This window comes from Ixodes scapularis, unplaced genomic scaffold (assembly GCF_016920785.2).
Source record: "Ixodes scapularis isolate PalLabHiFi unplaced genomic scaffold, ASM1692078v2 PGA_scaffold2__306_contigs__length_199485367, whole genome shotgun sequence".
NCBI classification, from domain to species: domain Eukaryota; kingdom Metazoa; phylum Arthropoda; class Arachnida; order Ixodida; family Ixodidae; genus Ixodes; species Ixodes scapularis.
This window is the reverse complement of record NW_024609857.1, coordinates 16,680,583-16,705,628: the sequence shown is the minus strand read 5'-3', so window position 1 is coordinate 16,705,628 and position 25,046 is coordinate 16,680,583. Positions and strand designations below refer to the sequence as shown.

General features: G+C 49.1%; 1 protein-coding gene across 25 annotated transcripts in view; it reads right to left on the bottom strand.

Moving 5' to 3' along the window:
• LOC8041424 (ensconsin) overlaps window positions 1-25,046 on the bottom strand; it is an 84,803-nt gene that overhangs the window by 38,309 nt on the left and 21,448 nt on the right. For all 25 annotated transcript variants that reach the window (XM_029987647.4, XM_042291715.1, XM_042291714.1 and 22 more), the window contains exon 2: window positions 72-137. In XM_029987647.4, the coding sequence (XP_029843507.3) occupies window positions 72-137 (66 nt within the window). The remainder of the gene's footprint in view (window positions 1-71; window positions 138-25,046) is intronic.

Here is a 25,046-nt window from a genome sequence, read left to right as displayed (position 1 = left end):
GTGTCAAGCAGAACTCTGCTGCGTGTCTGAAAACTAAAACAGTATGAGCACAATGCAGCGCCGCTCCTCACCTTGTTTTGGAGATTTCTGTGCCATGGGGGAGCTACATGGTGTTTTCTTTCCTATGTGTTTTGAATCTGTAAATAGAAAGAAAGAAGAGTGCAACGTTATAGATCTGAAACCTGCACAGACAAAGAGAACTCAAAACTCATAATTTTAGAAGATTAATGAGATATGTAGGAGCAATGACAAAATGTGATTAATTTCCCGTGATCTTCAGGATGCAGAGCCATGGCTATGATAAGTTCCAGTGACACATCGTATGCACTGTTCTTTCATTGTGCCTCAAAAATGAAGCCTGACATCCCCTCAAATTCTTTTTTTTTTTTTTTTTTCATTTTTTGTTAGGCGATTTATTATTGTGTTGGAATACTACCCAATTAATATTTTGCTACAGAGTCATGTATTTCTTTAATAAAGCTGAAAAACGCAACTGCTCGAAACCGAAACCCCCGCATTGTACGGAGAAGTGGAGAGGAGAGAGTGAGTGGCGGAAGTCACGTGGCTACACCCGACCGTGCAATTTCGTTTTCCCGCATGTAGTAGACAAAATGCGTTGCGGGATCCGTTTGCCGTGCAATTCCTTTGCAGTTATGTTAGTTCCTCTCGCTGTTCTGTACTTCAAAATGAGTTGTTTTGTACATTTAAGTGTTGGCAATTAGTAGTGAGTGCCCGTGGTGAATTCCCGAGATCGGCTCCAAAAAAAATACTGCCAAGATGTTGCATGAAGAGCTGCCTCACATGTCCTGCATCTGAAAGTGGCATTTTGTGGCAGAGGTGTCAAAAATGGAACACCATACCATTTAGTTCAGCGATGTATCGTCCACTACAATTGTTTTTTTCAGTGATAAGTGTAAAAAAAAAAAAGAAGAAATGTAAACATTGCAAAATGTTTGGAAAAAAAAATGGTACACCCACATTAGTGATCGATCCCATTACCGCTGCGTGTGAAGCGGACAACTTTCCACTGAGCTACTGAAGGAACTCTTTCGTTCGTAGTAATGCAGCCGGTCGACTGTATGCCAGAAAGCTTGCAGCCGATTTCTCTCTGGTACACGCACTCCCGTCTTGGAGTCGGGCAGCACCATGCATTGGCCACATTCGCACCTAGCAAAGAAAACACGTGTGCGTATTCAACTCGAAGTATGCACTTCGTGCTTGACGTTTGAGCGAGCGACGTCTTCAGCCACGAGAAGGGACGACAGCTCGGCGACGTCTTCGTGCAATCGGCTTGCTGGTCGGGCGTGTCGTACGGGATGAATATCAATTCTTTTGATCGGTCCAGAATTTCTCTTTCGAAGGAAGACAGAATTTGCCGGTACCGTGAACGACAATTATGAAGTAGAGGTCCCACGCCCGTCGTCTGTCCACTGCTACCCACTAGTGCCACGAAACGCAAAACACCGCCATGTTGAGAATTATGCCATTATGCAGTGAACGCACAAAATGCTTCTGGTTGTCTGTGCATTTTTTTTTTTTTTTCAATCAATGTATTTGCAGCTTTTTGGAAGCCACAAAAAATGGATTTCATATTTTTCTATTTTTAGTAGTGACTGTGTGCCTTCAATGACCCCACGACTTTGATTAAATTTGGTGGTCGTGTTTTAAACTTAGAAAACTGCCTGTGACAACGAAAAGAGTGAGCGAGACTCAAACAGGCCAGTTCTCGATTGGCGGTTTTCGGGCGGAAAGAAACCGAATTTTGAGCCGCAAATTCTCTTCTGGGTAGTTTGGCTCTCGTATGTCACGTACAACTAAAAACTTCGGTGAGCATAAATACCCTGTCAGTGTCCCTTTAAGCACCTTTTATTGAGAGAATGACGAATTCCGTGTCTTGCTCGAGCATAATTTTTATTTCCCCGTGGCAGTTCTGTGGTATTATTTTCGCGTGTTCTTTTTCTCTGTTTCTGAACCACAGCTTTTCCTCTCTCCTCTCTTTCTCCCTCCCCCCCACCCCTTCCTCGTCAAACAATGCCCGAAGGGCAAAAAGCGCTAAGCAAATAACTAAACAAACAAAAAAACCCAGGAACCAGTCACTTTCATTGTCGTTTCAGTGTCTTTTTAGATTAATTTGGCATTGCATATCACACCAAGAACACTTCCCGGAGAACAAAAGAACTATTTCAAGGAGAAGGGCACCGTGACTGCCTGAACCGAAAAAATTTCCCCCGAGGCAGACAGAAAGCAAACCTCTGCACAGGACATGTTGCTCGCACACAAACACACAGACACTAGAAAAATGAGAAGGAAGAGGGGTAGGGTAAGGGAGCAAAAATTATTCCGGTCCCAGTTTGTTCAATGACCTCGTTGGATCACCAAAGCCGTCATCAAGCCGCGATCTAAGAGGCCGACGGGCCGACGACGACGCCTCAGGGAGACGGTTTCCGATTCATGCGCGAACATCAGTCTCCTCTCGTCCTATTATTATTAACAGTCATACTTAGAAAAAAAACAAAATAAAACAACCCCCCCCCCCCCCCCCCCCCCCCCTTCGCCGATGCCTTTTTTTGTCCTGCGGGAGACGGAGTCGGGTAGCCGCGACGGGCGCGACGCCTCACCCCAAGTCAAACCTCCAAACATGGTAGCGTTCGCCGGTCGGCACAGAAGGCGTCAATCAACGGCGCTCCATTAAAAAGAAAAAAAGAATCAACAAAAACCGCACGCACTGACAGAGTGACAATGAGGAGGAACGGAAAGGGGAAGCTCACAGAGTAGCTAGTGCAGCGTGCGTACAAACACACACGCCCGCAAAAAAAGTAAAACTTCATTTTGTGGCGGTAGGAAGGAATTCCTTCGGCGTACGAAGCGCAGCAACGACGGGGGCCTCAGCCCCGCCGCTGCAACACAAATAGCGGCCCGATTCGGGGTCGTGAGAACCGAAGCGGATTCCGCAAACATCGACGTCCGGGCCACGTTTATCACTCGCATCAGTCGCCACTCGCGCCGAAAAACTCACAATAAAAACAAAAACAAGGAAAAAAAAAAAAGCCTTGTAGACCATTTTAATAGAACCCTTTTAGTAGTTATGATTACAATGCAATTAAAGGCAAAGGTGCAAGCGAGCTGGACAAGAATGACGATCGTCGCCTTTCGATAGACTGCCCTTTGTTGGCAGCTGTGGAAACCCTTCACAATGGCTGACTAAAGCCGCAACATCACGGCACACTTTATGCCGAAAGTAAACCCTGGAGAAGGGGAACATGTTCCCCTTCTCCAGGGTTTACTTTCGTCATTCTTGTCCAGCTCGCTTGCACCTTTGCATTTAATTGCATTATAATTATACACTTTATGCATTAAGTTAAACTAGAAAGTAAAAGCACCTCCCCCCCCCCCCCCCCCCCCAAAAAAAAAAAAAAGAAAAAAGAAAGGGGGTGATGACCACAGTGACGTTGCACTTTCAACGCCATTTGATTGGCTCGTAAGCTCCTAGCGTTGGTCGCGCAAGTGACTTTTGACGCTGCTCGATTGGTCCGATTAGTTCGTAGCGTCGGCTGCGTCTCTGAAACTACCAGGGAAACCCTGCTCGTGACTTGTCCGGGGTTACAAAACTGGGAAAGGGACAACGCCGAGGAAACCGACGCGAAAATAGACTAGCCAGATTGCGCGTTACGTTTAAATGTTACCTCGATCCTCGTCTCGGTACTGACTAAGAAAAACTCCCGAGTCAGCATGCACATATTATATTATTTATTTTTTTCGAGCTCAGAGAAAGCAACGCGATTGTTTTCCGGAAGGAAAATTGGCCATGATTTGCAAAGAATTGTGCGAAATTCTGTCGGAAACTTCTCCGAGGAAGCTATTTGAGAAGGTGTGTGCGCAGTTCGTTCTTTTATTTGTTCCCAGTCTCGGGTTTATCGATATGGAAAATATTGGCCTCGAGATCAACCTAGAGGTGGCGCTACGGTCGCGCTATCATCATCATCAAAGCGGGGATAGGAGAACGGCCGCCCCATAGGCTCTCCACGTTCGCGCGCGAGACGGCGTATATTCTTGCGTTTATTTTGTCGCATACTATCGGTGGGAAAACAATTATAGCGGAAAAGGATGCAGTACTGTTCGGTGCTTCGGTGAAGATCGAATCGTGTTGCCAAAGTGCGGCCTAAATTTATATAATCGCTTCTGAGGGCGCGTCGTCTGCTCTGGGCAGACGTTGAAAAGCATGGTTCACCACGACTGATGCCTGTCTCCGCCTGAACTGGAATATTTAGGTTAAATATTTGTTTCTTCTAAAATGGATGTATCGGTTCATCAACGTGGCAATTAAAAAAAAACAATAAATTCCAACCCAGATAACACAATACTGGTACTGTGAGCTGAGAAATCAAAGCTTGTATGCTTTTTTTTTTTAACTTCTAGCTTTTGCAGTAATATAAATATTTAGAATGAAGATAAGTTAGCACTGTATTGGAAATTACCATGCTATTGAGTTCCTCTGCCCTTTTACTGTGCCGTAGTGTAGGTAACATTCCTGGAGTCTGAACAAATCTACTGCGTTGCGATGAGGAGAGAGTGTCTCTTCTTGGTAAAATCTGCAAACTGCACGGTTGGCAGGACAACTGAAACAAGTGAAACAAGCTGTTCTAATATATCTGCCATGACTGTAATAAACGGGTGTAACCGAGCAACGCAGCAATGTTCCTGTTATGAAATGCTTTTCTCGGTAGTTTGGGTTCACCCGCTTCAATTTTCTTGGTGAGGGCCGCGGATGTCAAGAGGCTCATACTATAAATTCCTGGCTAAATAATCTTGTATTCAAACACAGTAGACTCTGCAACCCCAACAAACGACGCGCACCACGACACAGACAGCATCGGCCGCAGTGATACTCTTTGACTGATGAGGGCTAGTGACCTTTACGAGACTTTCCAATCACCCTCCGCCCTCAGGATATCGGGACTGGACAGTTCATCGATTAACTTTCAGATTATTCAAGTAATGCTTTAATTGCAATTTCGTTTTGCCGGTTAATTGGAGTCTTGTGCTGAAAAAGTCAACAAGGAGTAAAAAATGCCTGCTTTAATATTTTTGACATTTTCATTTCTTTTGTGACACTGGCTTGCACGGTAAACCACTTCAGCGTGCTTGTCATTTCACAGAGGGTGATCATACTGTTTAAATAATAACTTAAAAAATACTTCATTTTAAAAGGCCTTCCCGTGTTCATATTTATATAGAACTCACAACGTGAAGTTTAGAAGGGGAATGCAATATGCCATTTATGGCATCGTGAAACTAGTAAAAAGATGTGTAGTTTTAACGTCTTTCACGCAATATGACCGGCGAAAAATCAGCATAAGGATTTATTGATTGGTTAGTCTATGAAAGGATAGCGATCAGTCGGGTTAATTTTCTAATCAAACCACAGACCCACTCAACATTCAATGCTTTATGAAGCCACGGTTTGTGCGAGATAACAAAAATACGTGGGACCAGCGAATGTATACAAACCAACACACTAAGATTATGGAAGCTTCCGACTTAATAATAATCGCTTTGCTGAATTTCTACGCATGGGAAACGATGACAGAATCTTTAGTAAGAAGAAACGGCAACGAAAACATAAAGCATTATATAAGGAATGTCAAGCTCAGCCTGAAACGGGCTTGCGTCGTCAAGATCCATGCTTCTGAGCGTGCGCCCGGAGCAGACGACGCACGGCGGTATCCCCGCTTTCGCGCGTTTCCAATTTCGGCCGCACGGTGGCGACACGGTTCGATCTCGAGGCGAATAACCAGGGTTCCGTGTTTTCGAATAAATATTAAAAAAAAAAAAAAAAAAAAAAACTCCGAAAAACGTTTGCCGGTAAAATTTTCGTCAATTCAAATGTATCCAATAAATGGCGCAAAAAAAAAAAAAAAAGACGGCACTTTACAGAATAAATTTGGTCAGTGCACAGTGTAAATGGTCCCCTTGGAAAATGCCACCCCCATTTCCTCTGAAATCTCGGACCACTGACAAAAGGGATTTTACCACTTATCTCGTCAAGGTTCCTTCAGGACAACAGGTCATTGTACTTTTGGGTGACATTGCACTTTTGGGTCACCTTCCTTCTGCCCCTTCTCATTTATCTTCAAGTTCCTTTTCAGTCTCAGGTTTAAAACATCACGATTGAAAGCCATCGTTCCGATTTTCAGTTTGGATCATACTATTCGTTTTGTTTTTGTAACAGTGAAAGCTATGAACCATAGAGATATCAAACAAAGGGGAAGAAGTTTTTTGGCAGTTGAAGCTTCTATATTTACACCTTTTCACCGAGCATCCGCGAGTAGATTGATAAATAGCATGGTGTGAAAACGAGCTTCCCAGCGATCACCTCTCTGAGTTCATTGATTTTAAGATATTTATGCTTATCGACGCAACACCTATTTGCAACTTTTGTCGGGGGGCAAACTAGTATTGCCAATGGCAGTGGCATTAACGCTAGATCCAGCTGAATAAATATTAATTGATACAAGCACGTTCTTTAGTATCTGAAACAAGCTAAAAAATTCTTTTTAAAAAAGAAAAAAAAAAGATTACAAGATTATTATTATTTTTTATTATTATTTTTATTTTGGAGGATCGGAAATCGAATAAAAATAAACTCCGATAACCTCGGAATTTTCGGCAAAAATTAAACTCCGAAAACACGGAAGCCTAGATATATCCAGCGGAACAGACTTAGCATAGAGTCAGCCTAGCAGACCCGTGGTGGCACTACGTGTAAAAAGTGGCGCGTCGCAATGACGTATTATTGGTTATCAAGGCACCAAACGAACTGGTGCTGTTGTGTAAGTCCGTCTGACACGGAAAGATTCCTTTTTCTGTAATACCAAAAAAAGGAAAAAAAAAGTCAATCGCTACGTTTATTGCCGAGTGGGGCTGGTCTACGTGGGACAAGCGCCACGCTACGTTCCTCCATCGGTGCACTCGGCCGTGCACTCTGACAGGTGGGGTAGTCCCCATAGTTCAAAAACACAGGTTTGTGACACAGATTCAGGGAAGACAGCGCTTGGTCCGTCCAGCATCTCTGACTCGTGTTTTATTTTTCTTTTCCCCTCGTTTTTATTTGAGATTTGGAACACACAGAGGTTACGGGAAGTTTTAGAAGAGCCTGTTACAACAACTTTTGGCGAAGTTTATAAATCCACCCCTTTTATCGTTCGGACGCATGCTGTGCGCGCGTTCTTATCTCCAGCCAGAACAAGTAGAGGAATTGTGTTTGCGCGAGGGAGAACCGAGTTGCGGTTTATTTCCCGCTTACAAACAGTAAAAATAAAGCGCCAGGTGCGAATGAGCGCTCCCCTGTCCTATATATATGTTTCTTGGACGCTCTGTTTTACAATAAATCGCATTTTCCGCGGTCCCCCGTGCAGCTGGACCGTGCAGAGAAATAAACGGGCGTACACAGACGCCCGTTTATTTCTCGCCTGCGAGTCCGGAGCCCTGTTTGGATAAGTACGTCGGCACTTTTCCCTCCGTTTGCACGCTCGTAAGCGGACAGAACATCGAACGCCGTAAAACATCGGCGAAGACATACTAGGACGTCGTCGAACGAAAGCAAAACGGCGCCCCAATCGATGTTACGCCCGACATTCCAATCGCGGGCGCAATATCGATTTCCGTAAACGTCTAAAAAAAGAAAGGAAAAGAAGTCGACACATCAAGTGACCGGACGTCATCAGTTCGGGAAGTGTACACAATATGGGCAGCGAACGCTTGGAATCCTTACGACGGACTGTGGTAGACGCTACGAGCCATTCGAGCCAATCTAGTATAGCAGTGTATCCAAGCCAATCCAGTATCGCAGTGTACCACGTGATCACGCGCTCCTCCTTGAAGATCCCGTACACACACACATGCGTGCGCGCGCGCGCTTCCCGAAGGTGTACGTCAGCGCACGCGCGCTGGATCCGTCGCGTCTCCTGCAAGAGCGACGTTCACTTCTCCCGCAATACTTGAAGTAAAAAAAAGAAGAAAATGGACCGTTGCGATATTCCGCACTGCGATTTATGCTTCAAAGGCTCGCAGCACCCCCTGCGGACCATCGTCAGGCGAAACGGGGTACATAGCCTCCGGCCGGGGCCGCGGCGAGGTCAGGAGCATCGCGGTGTCGGTTGTTGTTCTTTGAGGCGCGCCATTGATGGCACGTTTGACCGCGCTTCCCCTACACCGGTTTCGTGATGCTACGATTGACCCCGCCCCGCACAGAGACGTGCATCGCGGAAGTGCAGGCCCAGTTAGTAAAGCCTACCAGGTAGTTCGAGAGGCCTTTGATATTCGGGGAACGTGGGGTGTTCCCCTCGCAGATCGCGAGCACAGCGACGCGCCCGCCGCGTACCCGACGGACGCAAAGGTCACTCTGAAAACTTCCAGCGACGGTGGAATCGCGGTGTGAACCAAGCTGCTCCCACAAAGCCTTCCACTCTTTCCACTCTGGCAGAGCGAGCGCTGAAGAGGACTCTCGTCCTCGTTTCCAGCAAAAGTTACGTTTACCAACGCAAGTTACAAAAGAGTAATGGACCTTTTCCAAATACCGACGGCACCCGGCGGTGGCTGCACGAACTAAAAATCGAGGAAGTGACCTACCTGCGCTACCAATCGATAATGGGAGCTAGGCTACCAGTTGCTTCGCTCTCTGAGCTGCGTCGCGTGTACAACGCGACTTTAAAAAGGGAAATTCGTAGCGTCCACCCAAACGTCGTGTTTTTCTTTCCGTCCACTTTCTTCTTTTGTGTAACCCAATTATATATATGCTGCAATTACGTGTTCTACTCGTCGATCTACAGCCTCATTCCGAATTTCCTCGATTTTTCGTGCCGACTTCCACCGCTTGGCATCGGGCGCTCGCGCGTGCGCAGAACGCTTCTCGGAAAAGGTACATTTTTGCAGCCGCGAAATTGCTCGATACGACACGCGATTGAAAAAAGGAAACGCTGAATTTTTTCAGTGGGTACTGCGGAACTTGGGGAGGGGGTACTGCGGAAGTTGGCTAAAAAACACCCCTACAGCGCCCTATAGCAGAGCCGTCTCTATGGTTTATACCGTTTTACCTAACGATGTACCCGCAGAGGACACTACGAGCTATTCTAGCCGATCCGGCGCCGTGAACACGTCACGTGACTGCGCACCCGGCACGGGTGAAAGGGAAGATAAACTTTCGCCAAAGATGTCGTTCGGAGTAAATAGTTGACCAGCGAGCCGTCGCCGCATCCTATGACCGCACTGCCCCCCCCCCCCCCCCCCCAGAAAAAAAAAAAAAAAAGGAACCGTCGTTTGACCAAAGCACGACATCGCGTCATTAATAATCGTGCCCCCTCCCGCCTCGGCGTAGCTGCTCCTCGGCCGCGTTCCACCCACCCAAAACGTCTCCGCGCGCTGCTCCGCCGCGTCAAGGTCACACGCGCCCCAAAAAGAAAACGCTGTCGACGTCGTCGAATCGCATACCATTAGCCAGCGTCAGCGCGAACGCCGAGAGAAAGCGATCCACCTTTCGGCCCAAAGGGTTCACACATCCACAGGCAGCCCCCCCCCCCCCCCCCCCCCCCCCGCTCTCCGTATATAGCGACACAAAAACAAAAGAAAAAGAAAGGGAAAGCGAGCAATAGGCGATTGAAGTGGTCAGACAAGGCACATGCCGCGGAGAAAAGCTTCCCGGTGACGATAAGACCTTCTTTCATCATTACGCCCAAAGGTCGTCTTCGAACAAAAAAAGTAAAGAAAGAAATGAACACCTTAATGAAGACGGAGAGAGAACGAAAGAAGCACTCAAAAGCGTCACCATTTCAGGCCGCTTTCGTTCCGTGACGACACGCTGGCGCGCTAAACGTTTTCAGTGAGGAGGGGAAAAGCGGCGTCCCTCCGAGGCGCTTGCTGGCGCCGCTGCTCCAATGCCACGCTTACGTGATGAGACGATTGACCCCCGCCACGGCGGGGTCAACCGAGGTTGTTAGCGCTGTCTCGCTCGCTTTGTATACTCGGGCCTTTTTCCGAGTGTAACAGGGAAGAAGAAGCGAAAAGACGGGTTCGGCCACTGCCAGAGCGGCGAGACACTGTCTTCGTTTAGTTCCTCATTTAAAGAGACAACCTGCGGCGCCGAAGCGTTACAACACGTAAGCCCCGAGAACAATTCGGACACGCACAAGCATACACGAGGTGCTAAACCACATACACCGGCATGGGCCTCGGGAGAAAGGACTTCATAAGGTAATGAGGAGTTTTAGTAGATCGTTCCGATGCCTCCGATAACCATACTTGATAACGATATGATGTACATATAGTCTACATACACCCAAAGGTGCCGTCGTAGTATCGGGTGTCGTCGTCGGAGTTGTCGAAAAAATCCTCTAAAACTCCTTGAGGTATCGTATCCAATTGTTCGACTCGGTTGAGACGGAGTTCGGCGAACGAAAAGAGGAACAGCCGACGCATAAACGCAACAGAAAAGGAGCGTTACGGAAACACGTTCGTGCGCATTCGACCCTGTTATAGGCGAGCCATCTTTAGTCGTATCTGTATACTCGCAGCTTCATAACACGAAGAGAAATTAGACGCGTACAGTGACAGCCGATTAATTGACTACAAACACGATACACCACGATTCATCAAAGCCCACCACGCGAAGAGTTCTGTGCACAAACCCTCTGACGGAGCACAATAGTTCGGTAAATTGCTGTCTCGACTTGCCACACGGTAAATTACTGCTTGCTGAGAAGGACACTTGCGTGATGACGTTACTGTGCCTCGCTCTCTGAATGGTCAAAAACAGATCTCACAGGTGTGATCCTTCCACGTGATCAACAATCTTCTCATTTTGATGAGAGACACCTTTGCCGGCGGTAGCGTCGCCAGTCTGTACGTAGCACGTGAGGAGGACGAAGAAGAGGGGAACGGGGGGGGGTGGGGGGGGGGGGGGGGGGGGAGGGCAAAACATTCACCGCTAATAGTGTATGACGGGGTGAACTGGCATTCGAGCTTATACTACAAGAGCGGTCATAATCATTAAAACCGACCGTTGCACCTAGTTGAAGGAAAATTCCTAGATGGGGACGGTACACAAACGCCACATTCCTTCCGTGGGACCGAGGGCCTACAAAGCCGATAACAAAGAAAAAAGAGACGCGTCGGCGAGGCAAAGCCGCGTAGTTATTTCTCCTTCTTGCAAGTTTTATATACGGGGTGGGAACAACAACGGCGGCGCTAATCACGAGCGCCACGATAATAAAACGAACGCCAAACCCGGGAGAGAGAGAGAGCGCCCTCGCTCTATTTCGGGCATGCGGTCCTTCCTTCCCGGCGTTCCTAACACTAGGAGCAGCAGTAGCGGCAGCAGGTCGCGTTCCTGAGAAGGACGAGGCAAATCCAAATGACTTCCGCGCCGCCAAAGACAACAACGAGAAGCGCCGGCAACACCCGGGCAGGAAGAAGAGCTTCTCGGGCTTGCCTAATAGGCGATAAAACGCTCCCATTTTGCAGCACCTCTTTTTTTTTTTTGTACGTTGGAGGCGGCATACCCGCTCACACGACACTCGGCTTCGCCTTAGGATGGACTGCAGCGGACGCTACGAGCCTAAGCCAGCCAATCCGGCGCTGGGAAAGTATCACGTGACAACGCAGACCGCATGACTGCGCACTGCGATGACGTCCAAATGCTGGTGCGCGGTGGACCAATCAAACAGGGTTAAAAGCGCGATTCACCGGGCCTTCCCTGTACGTGATTGGTTCAGCCGGAAACACGACGAACACGACGTGTTGGTGCGGTTTTGAGGCGGATGCACGCTTGGTCAGGTGGCACACACACACCGACACTGGATTGGCTGGCAATGGCTCGTAACGTCCTCTGCGTTCCATCGTGAAATGAAACAGAGTACAGAACCGACGGGAGCGGCCGCTGTTGCCGCTCGGGTGTCCTCCACTAAACGGAGGACGGCTTTTGTTTTGCGCCACACGGCGGCACCTTCTCGCTAATTGGCCGCCGCGGGTCAGCGTGTCCTTGGGACACTTCCTCTCGGCTCTCTCGTTCCGCGGAGTCGGGCTAGCGTCGCGAGGACAGAAACGAGCGCGGCAACCAACGAAGAGCCGAGCTTCCAGCGCGCTCGTGATAGTCGAGAACAAAACCAACCAAACAAACTTGTTTGCTGGAACGTAAACAGCTTTGACAGAGACGTCTGGTTGGATGGAACTCTAGCAATTAAAACGAAAACGCTCCAACCGAAGCCCCAAAAAGTGACCCGACGTTTCGAAATCGAAACCTGCTCGGTGCCCTCTTGTTCGCACATATTTGGTGCCAAACGAATTTCGCGCTACGCCTCAGAATGTTCAAAACCATAAAAGACCATCGCAATAATCGCCTTCTGTGCGCTGCCATCTTGGTGTCTGGACTGTGGAAAACGTTCTGGGCATGCGCGGTAGCTCTCCTCCCTTGAATATCGGAACGCGCGCATGCATCGTCCAATGACTCGACATTTTGCGCCTCGGCAAAAAGAGCTGGAAAGGTGACTCCAGTGCGAGACCTTCGACGACGCTTTGCGTCTCGTGCAGCCGAAGCACGACGGAAGGCACGGAGCACGTGATGGAGGCCGGGCAATCAAAATACCCTCCCTGACAGTTCCCATCCTGTCGGTGACTACGCCAGTGCCATTCCCCTTGCGAACAAAGGATAAACCTAACTTGAGGACAGAACAACACCTTTCCGTCAGCCGTTCCGCGTAGAAAACGCAACGGGTTTCTGCTCATTCGTTCCTTACGAGGAATTGGGCTTTCCTTCCCAGGCCAGCACGCGTGCGTGTTTGTTGCCCCATGATGCGAGCAGGAAACACGCCATACGCGCCAGCTCTCGAGATGCTGCCCCTTTAGCGGAACGCGACGTGCGCGACCAGAAAGCGTCACTGTGGTAGCTATGCAAAACTATCGATACTGCCGCAGAACTATCGGTAGTCGACTATCGATAGTAATGTCGATAGCTTTTCGATAGTCGACTATCGATGGTATTATCGATAGTTTACTATCGATAGTCACGATTTCTCGCGACTATCGATAGTTTTGCACCACTACACTGTGGTCGACATTCGCGATCGGTCGAACGCTCCCTGCGACGTCTCCATTTGGATTAAGTGTGCTTTCGTCGACGGAAATAAGAACAATGTGTCAGACTGCCGACTTCGACGCCTTCCACCGTGCTCCCCCCCCCCCCCCCCCCACACACACACACACACCCCCCATCGAACTTACAGTTGGCAACTGATGATAAAGGCACAGAGTTGCGACTACGACCGAGTACGCTGCTGCCATCTATCGGGCAGCCGTGGAACCCTCGACATTTTCCCTATATTACCGATTTTTCTTCGCACATGATTCCTTCGTTTTTAACTCGACAAACTTTTGGCAAAGTTATAAACGACTCTTTCTCACATATAGTACGTACATCTGGTCTCGCAAATAGCCCAAAAACCTTCGCTCTAGTGCGACGAAGTTCCAGAGTCACCTCATAGATGGCGCCAGCGTGCCTGTGTGTCCTTTCGTCGCGAGAGATCACAAACCAAACTCGGTCGTAAGCATTCGTGACGACACGGCGAGGCAAACCCTGGTCGTGACGCCGCAAACGGAAACCGGACGACATCACGAAACGTTCTCGGCGCTAATAAGTTATAACTATACCGTTGCTTTCATTAACCTCGTCCATCCCGAGCAACGAAGCGACACGAATGCTAGTTTCCCTCTCCCCCAAAACCAAGGTTGCCAGCCCGCTGCTCAACGGCGCGTGCCCGTTGAATACATCCGCGATGCCGTCTGCGACGTCCTTTCATGACCAGACAACACGTACCGCGGAACGCGCATTCAGGGGCATTTGCACGGGCGGCCTCCACGCGCATGGAAAACGCGTGGGCTCCCCTGTGCGAGCACGCCAACCGTTGACGAGCTTCCATCTAATTACCTTCGCTTCGGGTTCGTCTCCGCGAGCCAAAAGCTACGATCGACCTTGGCCAGAGAATATTGCGTTGCCCGATTAGACAAAAAAAAAAAAAAAAAAGAAAACCGCGAGCAGCTCCTGAAACAAAAACATCGCGTGCGTGTCACCGCGTATATCTACGAATATTCGGACGGTTGTGCTGAATGCGACCATATCTTCACGAAAATTGGACGGGTTTCGCCAACTATATAGTCGTCGTTACACGTGCACGTGCAAAGAGATTAGTCTTTTTTTTTTCTTTTCTTTTCCACGAAGATACTTTTTTTTTGTTCTTTTTCTTTTTTCGATAGGGTCGTATGGTTCTTGGCGGCGTAGTCGACCGTGACCTCAACTGTAATCGGAATTTTTGACAGACATAAAAAGGCATCTACCTCCTTGTGATGTCAAGATACATCCCGCGATTAGTGCTACAGCTAAATACGTCACCGAAAAGAAGGAACGAACATTTCAAAGCGAAAGTTCAACAAAAGGATACAATAGTTGTCCACTACTGTACACACCGTACGCTAGAAAAAAAAAAAAAGACGGGATTTTCATCCGCAAAGCAGGAACACTTGTCCCTGCCTCGCGCACACAGAATTACGGAGGAAAAACACGGAGCAACACCATTATTTAAAGTTCTCAAATACACGCAACTCTAATAACACTATCACAAGAACAAACAAACAAATAGAAAAAATAAAATAAAGAAAAACCGACTCTCGAAACGGCATTCCTTCGGATCGCGTGTCCACATGCAAAAATAACGAGACCCCTTGTCTACGAGCACGCATAGACAGACAGCCCGAAACAAAGGGGTTCTGTATTTGGCGGAACTAGGCCTTCTCATGACGTCATCGTTCGTGGCTTCCCGACCCGCCCCGAGCGGAAAACATGCTAAAGCCCCACAAAGAAGCCGCAAAGTGGAGGATGCGCCGCGTGCTCCAGCGGCGCGAGTGTTGTCTGTCACGCGACAGCGCAAGGTCTCCTCGTGGTGCGCCTAAAAATAAGAGGAAATCTCTTTCCCCAGCGCGAGAGCGCAGTCGCGTTTCCTTTCGTACGCGTGTCTTCGCGTTCTTCCGAAACCAGGTGCGACGGACGGACCGGACCAGACGGGGCCGCGTTGAGTCACTCGCTCGCGACGCTCGCCCAAGTTTGCGGGCGAGCGGACGAAAGATGCATGTGCAAGCGCGTGCAACGTTTCGCGAGCGACGTATGCGCAACACCCCCGCGCAGCCCACGTCTCGAGACGCATGTCCCAAGAAGTCGCCGCCGTCGGTGCCCGCCGCGACGTCTAGAAAGAAAGAAGTCCTCCCCCCACGAGGGGTCAGAGTTCGCCTTCGACGGGGGGTACGACCACACGTCGAGAGACTTTCCGAGTCGCCGAAGTTTCGCGCGCTGCGTCGGCTTTTCCTTTGTGCACGGAAGGGGGCACCGGAATTTCACTCGCGAGCAAATGATTACAGAAAAGACCAACCAGTCACGCGACAAGTCTCAATATGTACACCGAAACAAAATGTCGAAAGAAGTCGAAAGTCTTACGTGAAAATAACGCAACCAAAAAAAAAAAGCTTTTTTATTCTATTAATTATTTAGGAAAAACACTAATAAAATTGCACTCGTCAGCGCGAAAGCGTCATAGCAAGCTATTTTTCTCTTCAATATTGAACTCGCGTTAGGCACGTGGCTACACGCAAGGGTTGCGTAAGCTCGTAATGCGCGAATAATACGCAAAACGATAATCGGAACGCACGCAGATGACGCTCGTTTCTGACACATCCAAGTTTGAAAATTCCCCGCCGTCCTCAAACTAAAGTGGCGTTAATAACTAGCACGCAAGTTCGTTACACTGCAGAGGTCCCATCGAAGCCGTTCGGACCATCAGTGCACCTCGATTAATAATGCGATTAATAATGATAAATGTAATAACAACAATAATGCCCCTAACGACCGATTTCTCCGCGTCAAGAACGCACTCTTCCCCCAGACGTGCAAGTCCGACCCCGTCCTTTTACTGGGGGAAATTTCTCATTACTACGGTCTGTCACAGAGGGGAATGAGAACAGCTTCGACGAGATCAATTAGAACCAGCTGGCTCCCGGACGAGACAGGAACCATCTGCGCACGAACTGCTTGCCGCTCTTCGTGCTGCGAAGGGTCGGTGCCATCCGCCAGGCGGTCCTTGCTCGCCGACGAGGAACGGCGCACGTGCACGCGATTACGCGTGCTCGACCAAACTGTCGTCGGCGCGCGCGCGTCTCGTGTAAGCTGAGGAGAGGGAAACAAAAGAAGAGCAGTTAAGGGCTGACGGAGCATTTGCAACTTGGGAGCACGCCATCTGTGACCCCTTCCCCTCTTTCGAACATTTATGGGTCGTGAGAGACGTCGGATTGCCTACTTTGTTAGCCCAGATATTCCTCGGACGACCAAACACACAATTAAACAAGAGTTTACGTCAATTCTAATTGGAGATACTAAAATGTTACGGCCGGATTAAACCATTCAGTTTTTTTTTTCTTCGTTTTTGAGCTGCACATAGTGGGGTTTGGGATTTGCCCGCCTAAGAGAAAAATCCGGTTTCTACATTAACTCGGACGTATGCCCAAATAAATCAGATACCAGGGCCAACTTGCTAGAAATAGCCTCTAAGCTGAGACTGGGTGAAATGAAAGCACTGCCAAAGCCGGCGCACGAGCTGAACGGGACTCAAACCGCGTCTCAAAATGCTCGCGCGCCCCAGCCTTTGCGATTTTCGAAGAACATTGACTCAAACTCCAGTAGCCCGACAAGTATACACAGCCAATCTCGGAATCTGAAGGAGGAAGAGAACAGCCAACACCGCCTAAACAACGAGGCCACAATGCTGCATTTTTTTTTACGTCGCACGGAGAACGGATTAAACCCAAGTGCTCCGTCAGCGTGCGACTGAAACTCCTGTATTCACAGATTTGAACACGAACCTCCGACATAACATTCGTGAACAATATGTGCCCATGCTGGCATGTAGTAAATGACGTTGAAAAAAAACTCGACACTACGGACTTGCGATCAGGAGGTGTTGGTATGCGCGCGTGTTTCACTAAGAAATAAAGAAATAAATAAAGAAAGACAGAAAGAGAGAGAGAGAGCAACGAGAAAAGAGGTGTCCAGCAGTGTGTCGGCCAAGCGTCGCAATGCGAGAGAAAGGCCCACGGCGCTCAACAGCTGCATGCGGCGTCGTTCCGCCGTAAACCCTTCAGCCCGGATCGAGAAGCCGCACGCGCTCCCGGGGGGGCCCTCCCGCACGCACAGCTGCAGCTCTCGAAGCGATCATTCTCAGGGAGGAGACGCCGCCGTCCATGACAGGATCGCCAGAAAGCAGCTGATCCAAGAGGAGCTGCCGATCAAAACTTGAGACTCAGGCGCACTTCTACATCTGTCCAGGCGATGCCACTCAAAGGCACTCGAGGAATTCAACTGATTGTTACGACAAACACGCAATAAGAAAAAAGAGCTTTTTTTTTTTGCCAACTATAAACACAAGGACAAAGCAAGCGAACGTTCGCGCGAGTAATAAGAGGTTGAAAGAAAATACTGAAGTAACAAAAGCTGGCAAAAAGAACTCGAACAAGGAATTTCGGTGAAAGAAAGTCCCACAACCGGCCATGTCTCCCAGAAAAAATCGAGAGACACGATCCTGAGACGGTATACACTTACTACCACTCAGAACCTCATAAATCATTTTTTCTTTTTTTATCAGTCAGAGCAAGTGGTTGTAGGTCAAAATAACTTGCCAAATAACGAAAAAAACAAAAACGGCGAGGAACACACAATTGAGATTCAAGCTGTGAAGCAGACATTCGACCTTTGGAAAAAGCGCGTAACAAGCTTCCGCCGTACCCGACGAGACCACTGACACAATGTCAAGCTCAGATAGGATTCACATAAATCTGGAATCGAAAAAAAAGAAGAAAAAAGTAAGAAAACGAAGGAGACACGAAAATGCAGGAATTCAGGAACGGTATATACAATCGAGGCGTCCAATTCGAGAAGCGGGCCAGTCGTTTCTCGGCATCGCTTTTATACGACCGTCGAGGGCCCAGGTGCGCGGTGAGGCCGACCATCAGGGCGGAGAAGATTCCCTCCGAGGGCGTGCAAACAACGGCCGGCGTGGTCAAGACTTTCCTCCGCGGAACGCCCACCCGACGACGACTCGCGAAGCCGCGCGCGCCACGATCTGTGTCAAGTGTGGCGGAGCAGCGCCTATCAAATCTGGGACGGACCGCCGCGTCAATAAGCCGCCGAAACAGCCGTCAACCCGAGCCCCTAACAACGCCGCGTCGCATTAGGGCTGCCATTATTAAGAAAGAAGTAAATAAAGGCAATAAAACAAGACCGGCCCGGGCGACTGTCGGGGCAAAATCAAAAGATAACCCTCCAAACACGAAGCTAAGGGGCTTGGTCAATAGCACCTACGCAAGACAAGTCCACGGCCTTTCCATACCACACGTCATCGGTAGTGGACCCACGCAGCGCCGCCTACCTTGCGCGACGCTATAGCGGGTTTCAGCGTGTTTGCCGCTGTTGGCAGGTCCCGGGGTCCACTAACAATGACGTCCCGAAGCAGGCCTCGTCGTCTACTAGGTTCGTTCCCCCAGAAGCGTCAACACGTCACACCCGAAGGTCGGGCACAAACATTCATCCATTTACACGCGGTGGCGTGTGGCGCACCACGTGATTAGTCCGCAGTGATTGAGCACAGCATTGTCCACACGCGCCGCTGTCTGCCAATCAACGTTAAAGGGAAGATGGAGCACTTTAAAGGGAAGCCGCTATATCGAGACAACCCGGACGGTCATTGCAACCGAATGATGGGACACGAAAACGTTACGACAATCTCAAATCAAACTTTTGTAGCCCTTCAGTCCGCCTACGTAAATGATAAGAGCAATTTTATTTGTTTACACATTATTTACGTTTGGGGATTGTCTCGCGTTTATTTAAACCGACGTCTCTTCTTGCGCAGTTCGTAAGTGGTCGAGATATTGCCTCCCCCCCGCCCTTTCCAAATTGCCGTGGGACACGTGACAAAAAAAGTAGATATCAAACGCAGAAAAAAGGACTAATGAAAACCCGTTTGGTTCACTCCCAAAGAATGCGCCCGTACTACGGTGGCGAGAGAAGCTCCCTCTACCGCTACATCCAACAATTCGTCGAAGGCCAAGGTCAACCGCCGGTTCAGTCTCTTTTCCAAACTCGAGTTATGGCAGCGCCGTTGGCGAAAAACGCGCAGGTGCACCGATTCAATCGTTCCACTGCGAGACCAACGGCGGCGCCGCAACATTTTGCAAACGGCGGTTTGCAGGTCTACCCAGACCCTTCTCTTGAGACACAAGAATGAGTCTAGTGCTCTCGTCATAGTCAAACTTGGGGGCTTCACGCGCCTCACCGACGAAAAGTACCTGGCACGCCTCAGTGGAGGACTGACGATCCATTTCGGCAACCTGGGGACATTTGGACGCGCAACCGACAGCTGGGTCACACGGAGCCTTCTCCGCGATGAGCCTCCGCCCTTCACGTGTTCTCGTGGAAGCTAGCCTCGACAACAACGTAGCACAAAAACAGTTGACGCCGAGTGTAGCAGCAGACAGAACTGCGACACCATCCCGACTCGAATACTAAAACGCGAAAGAAGTCAGCACGCTCGAAACCACGGGGGTTAGCAGACGTCAACGGCCGTCTGCTAACCCCCGTGTTCCTTGTGGGACCATTCCGGCAACAGCCGGCGTGGACAGGTGCAACTGCGAGTTCTATGGTGGCGCAACGCCGCCGCCAGCGCGAGGGATCGGCCGTTGCGCAAAGGAGTTCTTCGGAGCGGAGGAAAGCGCCGACGCTCCGGGCAATGCATGTACGGGCCACCGTGGGCCGACAAGTGCCCGGAAGAAGAAACGGGACCCTCCATCTCAGACTTCCCACGTGCACGCGCAACCGCCGATGATCGCGCCGGTGCGCCCACCCGCCACGGCGCGAGAGATTGCGTGCCGTAGGGTGATCGGTCTCGATGGCTGCCCCCCTCCCTCCCTTAGGTGCCGGGCGGGGAGATTGTGAGATCGTGTTCAGCTGGCGGCGCATTGGGGGTGGCCTCTCCCAGTAACCCAGATGCCTAATACTCCCACTTCGTAGCCGGCTATGCGGAGAAGCCTCTCAATGGGACGACCACGGTGGACGCAACCTGCGCTCAATTCGGACACATCCGGGCACCCACCGACGAGCGCCTCAAGTCGGGCATGTGCACAACGGCTCGGACAGCTCCAGAAGTCGTACAACCAGCGGTTCCACTCAGCACTGACAGTGCGCCGCGACTCGTGGGTCTTTCTCTCCACGTAACACACGGCGCTGCAATTTCCAACAAGGGCAAGCAAGCAAGAAAAAAAAAAAAAAAGACATTACATTTTTTTTTTCTTTTAGGTGTCAGAATCTTTACGAACTGAAGAACCACTCGACGCCACAGTTTCTAACCAATTCAAGAAGAAAAAAGTTTTCGCAAAAATCAAAGCGGTTGAAAACCTACCAGGAGCACACATTTTCACCTTTACAACAGTAAAAAAAAAAAAAAAAAAAAAAAAAAAAAAAACAATTCGAAGCGTTATATAAGCCGCAGCAAGCGGAAATACCCAACAGGTTCCCACCCGAAAATCAAGAGCCCCACGTTTGTGACGACACGCCAAGTCAACGACGCACGCGCAAGTGATTTCCTAACACACACAAAAAAAGTGCTGGCAGTTTTTGTAGTTTTACGCACTAGTCAAAAAAAAAAAAAAAAAACAGAAAAATCTAGTAATATGCCCGCTACTACACTCAAAACCCTTGCCAACATAGACCATCCAATAAACGCTCGCGTGCTTGTTGAAGGAGAATGAAACCGGCGTACAAAGAGCGGCACCCGAAACAAAGTTCGACACTGGCATCATCGACGCCTCCACTCTGTATATGCCATCCACCTTCCTCCACATTCCCAAGGCCCACGAGAGACAGAGTCCAGCCACTTTGCTGTTACACAGCATTCCCTACGGAGGGGAAAAAAAAAAAAAAACAACAACAATACGTAAACAGTTTTACGCCTCCGCGGCCGAGGCAGGACAGACCAGAGAAACGCCTTTCACCAACGCTCACAACAACTATACCTTTCTGTTTGCGGCAATGTGTTTCCTAAATGTTTTTCTTCCCCCTCCTTTTACGTCGTTTCCTTCTTTCGTTAATTTTCTTGTCACGGCCGGCGATTTCAGTTTCCAGCGGCGTGTTCTCTGGCGCCTGACTGACAGCCGTCGAGGGACAGGCTCAAAGCGGAATCGTGCTGGGCCAGTGAATTTCGAGCCGCCACTAAAGACTCGGCTCAGACGACGGAAACCCAGGTGTCGGCCGACACAAACAAAACGAAGACAACCCCCTGTAAACTTTCGGGTCGTTCTCCCCTGTGTAATCGCGCGTCCACAGGATGCGGCCGACAGACTTATGACGGCAAACCGTCGGAAATAGGTATACGAGTAGAACAGTGTTCTCCCCGTCAGCTCGACACTCAAATCTGCGTTGAACGAGTGAAACACAGTGGTCTCAACTCCAGCTGATCTTCCCAGATCTGAACTGAACAATTGAAAAGTTTCAGTCCTCGTTTCGTGCAAAGAGACGGCTAAGTTAAACAAAGCTTGCAAAGAGGATCAAACAGTACAAAAAAGAAAATATATACATAAAGAGAGTTACGAAACGACAGGACACACACATGTAAGCTCACACGGTGTCAATGGCCGTGGTTACATGTCCATGTTTGACTTTTTCTTCCGTCCGTAAACTCGTAGGCGCAAACAGAGACAGCCACGAAGAGTGGGAAGCGGACAAGCGCTTGCAGGTTTTGTGTACAACTCAGAGGCGTGAGTATTGATCGAGAAGTAGAACGCAGTATATTTCTAGATCGTTGGTGCGCGCTCGCATTCGGGTGTGAACCGAAATTGGACACGACAAAGGGGAGGGCGACTCGCTTGGCGGGCTTCCCAGTCGGAGATCGGGCACATTCCTCAAACGTCTCGGACGGCGGTCCTGTCACCTGTGCATCGTGAAGCGAGGAAAGGAGCACAACCGTGACGGCCCGAGGATGTCTAGGAGAGGGTACGAGGTGCGATGCCACAACGGGATAAAAGGATAAAAGCCGCCGACAGGGAGAGAGAGAAAAAAACAACAGAAAAACACACGTAAGAACCAAGTCCGCATCATCATCTCGCATTGCGAGCGCGCGCCCAGCAGTGTGGCAAGGTCGCGCCCGTCTCGACCGGGGGACCACACGAGAAAGGAGATCGCGCGCGCCTTCCTGCTCGACTCCAGGGAAGAAGAAAACGCACACCCGGGTCCAACTTTCTCCGACAGAAAAGTTGTCCCAGAGCCCCACGATTTTCTCGGCGGCGCCGCCATTTTGGCGAAGCGTAGATCGTTTACGAATCGAAAATTCCACTCGGCTTTAGATAACGGTGTCAGGGAGCTCAGGCGTCGCGGACGGTTTTAGAAATTCTAGGGCAAGCAAAAGCGTTTCCGGACATTTCAGATAATGCTCCAGATAACAGGGAACAATGAGTTTAAGCACCACGGTGCGACTCTCTCGCCGGGGGAAAGAGGCGGGGATCGATATTTTTAGTCTTTTTTTTTTTGTTCGCGGTCCCCCAAAGGTCATCCTGGTGATATCCCACACCGCCTGGTGATTGTTACGAAACTGCAGAGGGTAAGTAAAGAAATCGTACTTTTGGTTCTTAATTTCTAGGCTAGGTGGCGCGAGCTATTGCCCGTTAGCATCCATCCATCCGGTGGCTGCAAGCGTGAAGCGTAGCTTATTTAGGTTGGTCTCGTCTCAAGCAACCAATGGTTTGGTTGCCGTCGTCGTATAAAACATGGACCCGTAAATAGTACCTACAAACTTTTTTTTTTTTTACTAAATCGAGAAAACAGCGCGACAGAGAGGCGAGTAGAAGTGGACGGGACGAGCGCGGACTGAAAACTAAAGTTTATTGAAGAAACAGATAGAAACCAGCCACAATAACCAGGCACGTAGCCAGGATTTTGTTTAGGGGGGAGGGGGGGGGGGGGGCACGACAAAATGCTGTATGAGGGGGAGGGGACGTCCCAACAAAATGGAAGATTTCGGGGGGGGGGGGGGGGGGGGGAGGGGGGGCGTGCCTGACAGTAACCACTATCAAAATTTAGTCATAAACCAACTCACCTGCATCGCCACCTTCATTTTTTTTTTCTTGCTACAAACGATTTAGATTATGGACGATTCTTTTTCGGTGGAGGGGGGGAACGAAGGCGCCCACAATTAACGAGACACGGCTCTATCCGTGTGAAGCTAACGGCGCATTTACAAGGAACCCCTAATTCGCAATAAAAAAGAAGTTCTTAAAAAAACAAAATAAGGCATCATCACATAGAAAACTTAGCGAGAGCTAACCAGAAGGAAAAGCTGCAGGAGAAACCGACCACCACGTAAAGCCCCACACCCGACGGCGCGCGCACCCCCCACCCCTCCCCCCCATACCCCATCACACGAGCCCATCGTTCACCCCCGAAATCGACCGACTTCGCGGAAAACGGGTTATATCAGCGCGAGGCGAGAAGCAGGGCACTCCGGGTGACTACCCTCTTTTTATTTCTCCATCTCAGCTTTCTTCGAGTGAGTCGGGCGGGCGGCAGGCAACGCCGAGTGCATCCCAAGAAGGTGCGCGCGCGTAGACCCCCGAGGGGCAAGACACTCCCTGAATGCCAAGGAACTCTAGAAAGAGCCAGCGCTCGACCGTAATCTGCACGAATCGCCCGTTCCAAGTGCCGAGCCCTCGACGACTCTCGAAGAGCGGGTGGGGCATCAAACTTCGCCACAACAACAATTACTCCCTAGAGAATTTCACACTACGAAAATGTACCCTTCCCGTTGGCACGGCCTCATCTGACTGAATTAACCGCACGTCTAAAACTGCATCAAGCCTGCATATAGCGTTCCATAGCCATTGTATAATCTATTTTCTCTCGTATACCAACTCCATGGCCCTTTGGTTTGTAACGAGTCAACATCGTATTTACTATAATAAGCATATTTTATCTCTGTCGAAGCTCAGTGTGCAATAATAATAATAATTTCCCATAAAGTTCATGATGGAAGGAGGCCCAGGAAAAAAAAAGAAAACAAAATCTGCCCATATGCAGTTTCTCAGTGCGTCAATAACGCACTCGTAACACCGCTCATAGCAGTAACACTTGTGTGTGACACTACACACTCATTAACACGTTTGTGTGAAAACAGGGATGGGCAAAATACATGCAAATATGTATCGAAATACAAATACAAAATACTTCGTCAAAAATGTATTTAATTACAAATCTAATTAAATTTCAAAAAAAAAACATTTAAGTACAAGATACAAATACAACCAAATGTATTTGGTCTCCTCCAAATACTTTTCCAAATACATTCCTCAAAATTTGCGTCAGCGACTTCAGGGCACCTGCAACGGGTTTCTGGGTATTTCATTTTAATTTTGCATCGCATACTCGGGAGTTAGTGTGAGAGGCTCTGGTAACGTAATAGAAATATAATCACAAAAAAAAAAAAAAAAAATGTAATCAGTTTGGACGTAATAGGTGAAAAAAGTACAGAGCTTCACGCAGCTTTTTTTGTCGATTACATTTTGTATAGACCAACAAAGAACCGAGACGACCAAGACGCGCAGCACTAGCTAGAGCATTTTTTATTGTTGCAACTCGCACCAGTTACGAAAATCTGGACGACCCGCGCATTTAGAATGTTCCACGCAAAAATATGGAGGGAAATCAGGCTGGAAAGCATCACAAGTTGTCACAGGCACTTATTTGGCCAGTCTGCCTGCGAACGTCGATTTCGTCACTACTCTTGCCCTGGACTAGTGCCGTAATCACAGTCAAAAGACGCTTGTGCTTGATTGAGAGACACTGCATTCGGCGCAGAACGTAGTTTCCTTCGAACGTAGTTTTCTTCCCGCTCTGGACGGTGAAAATAAATTTGAGGGATGTA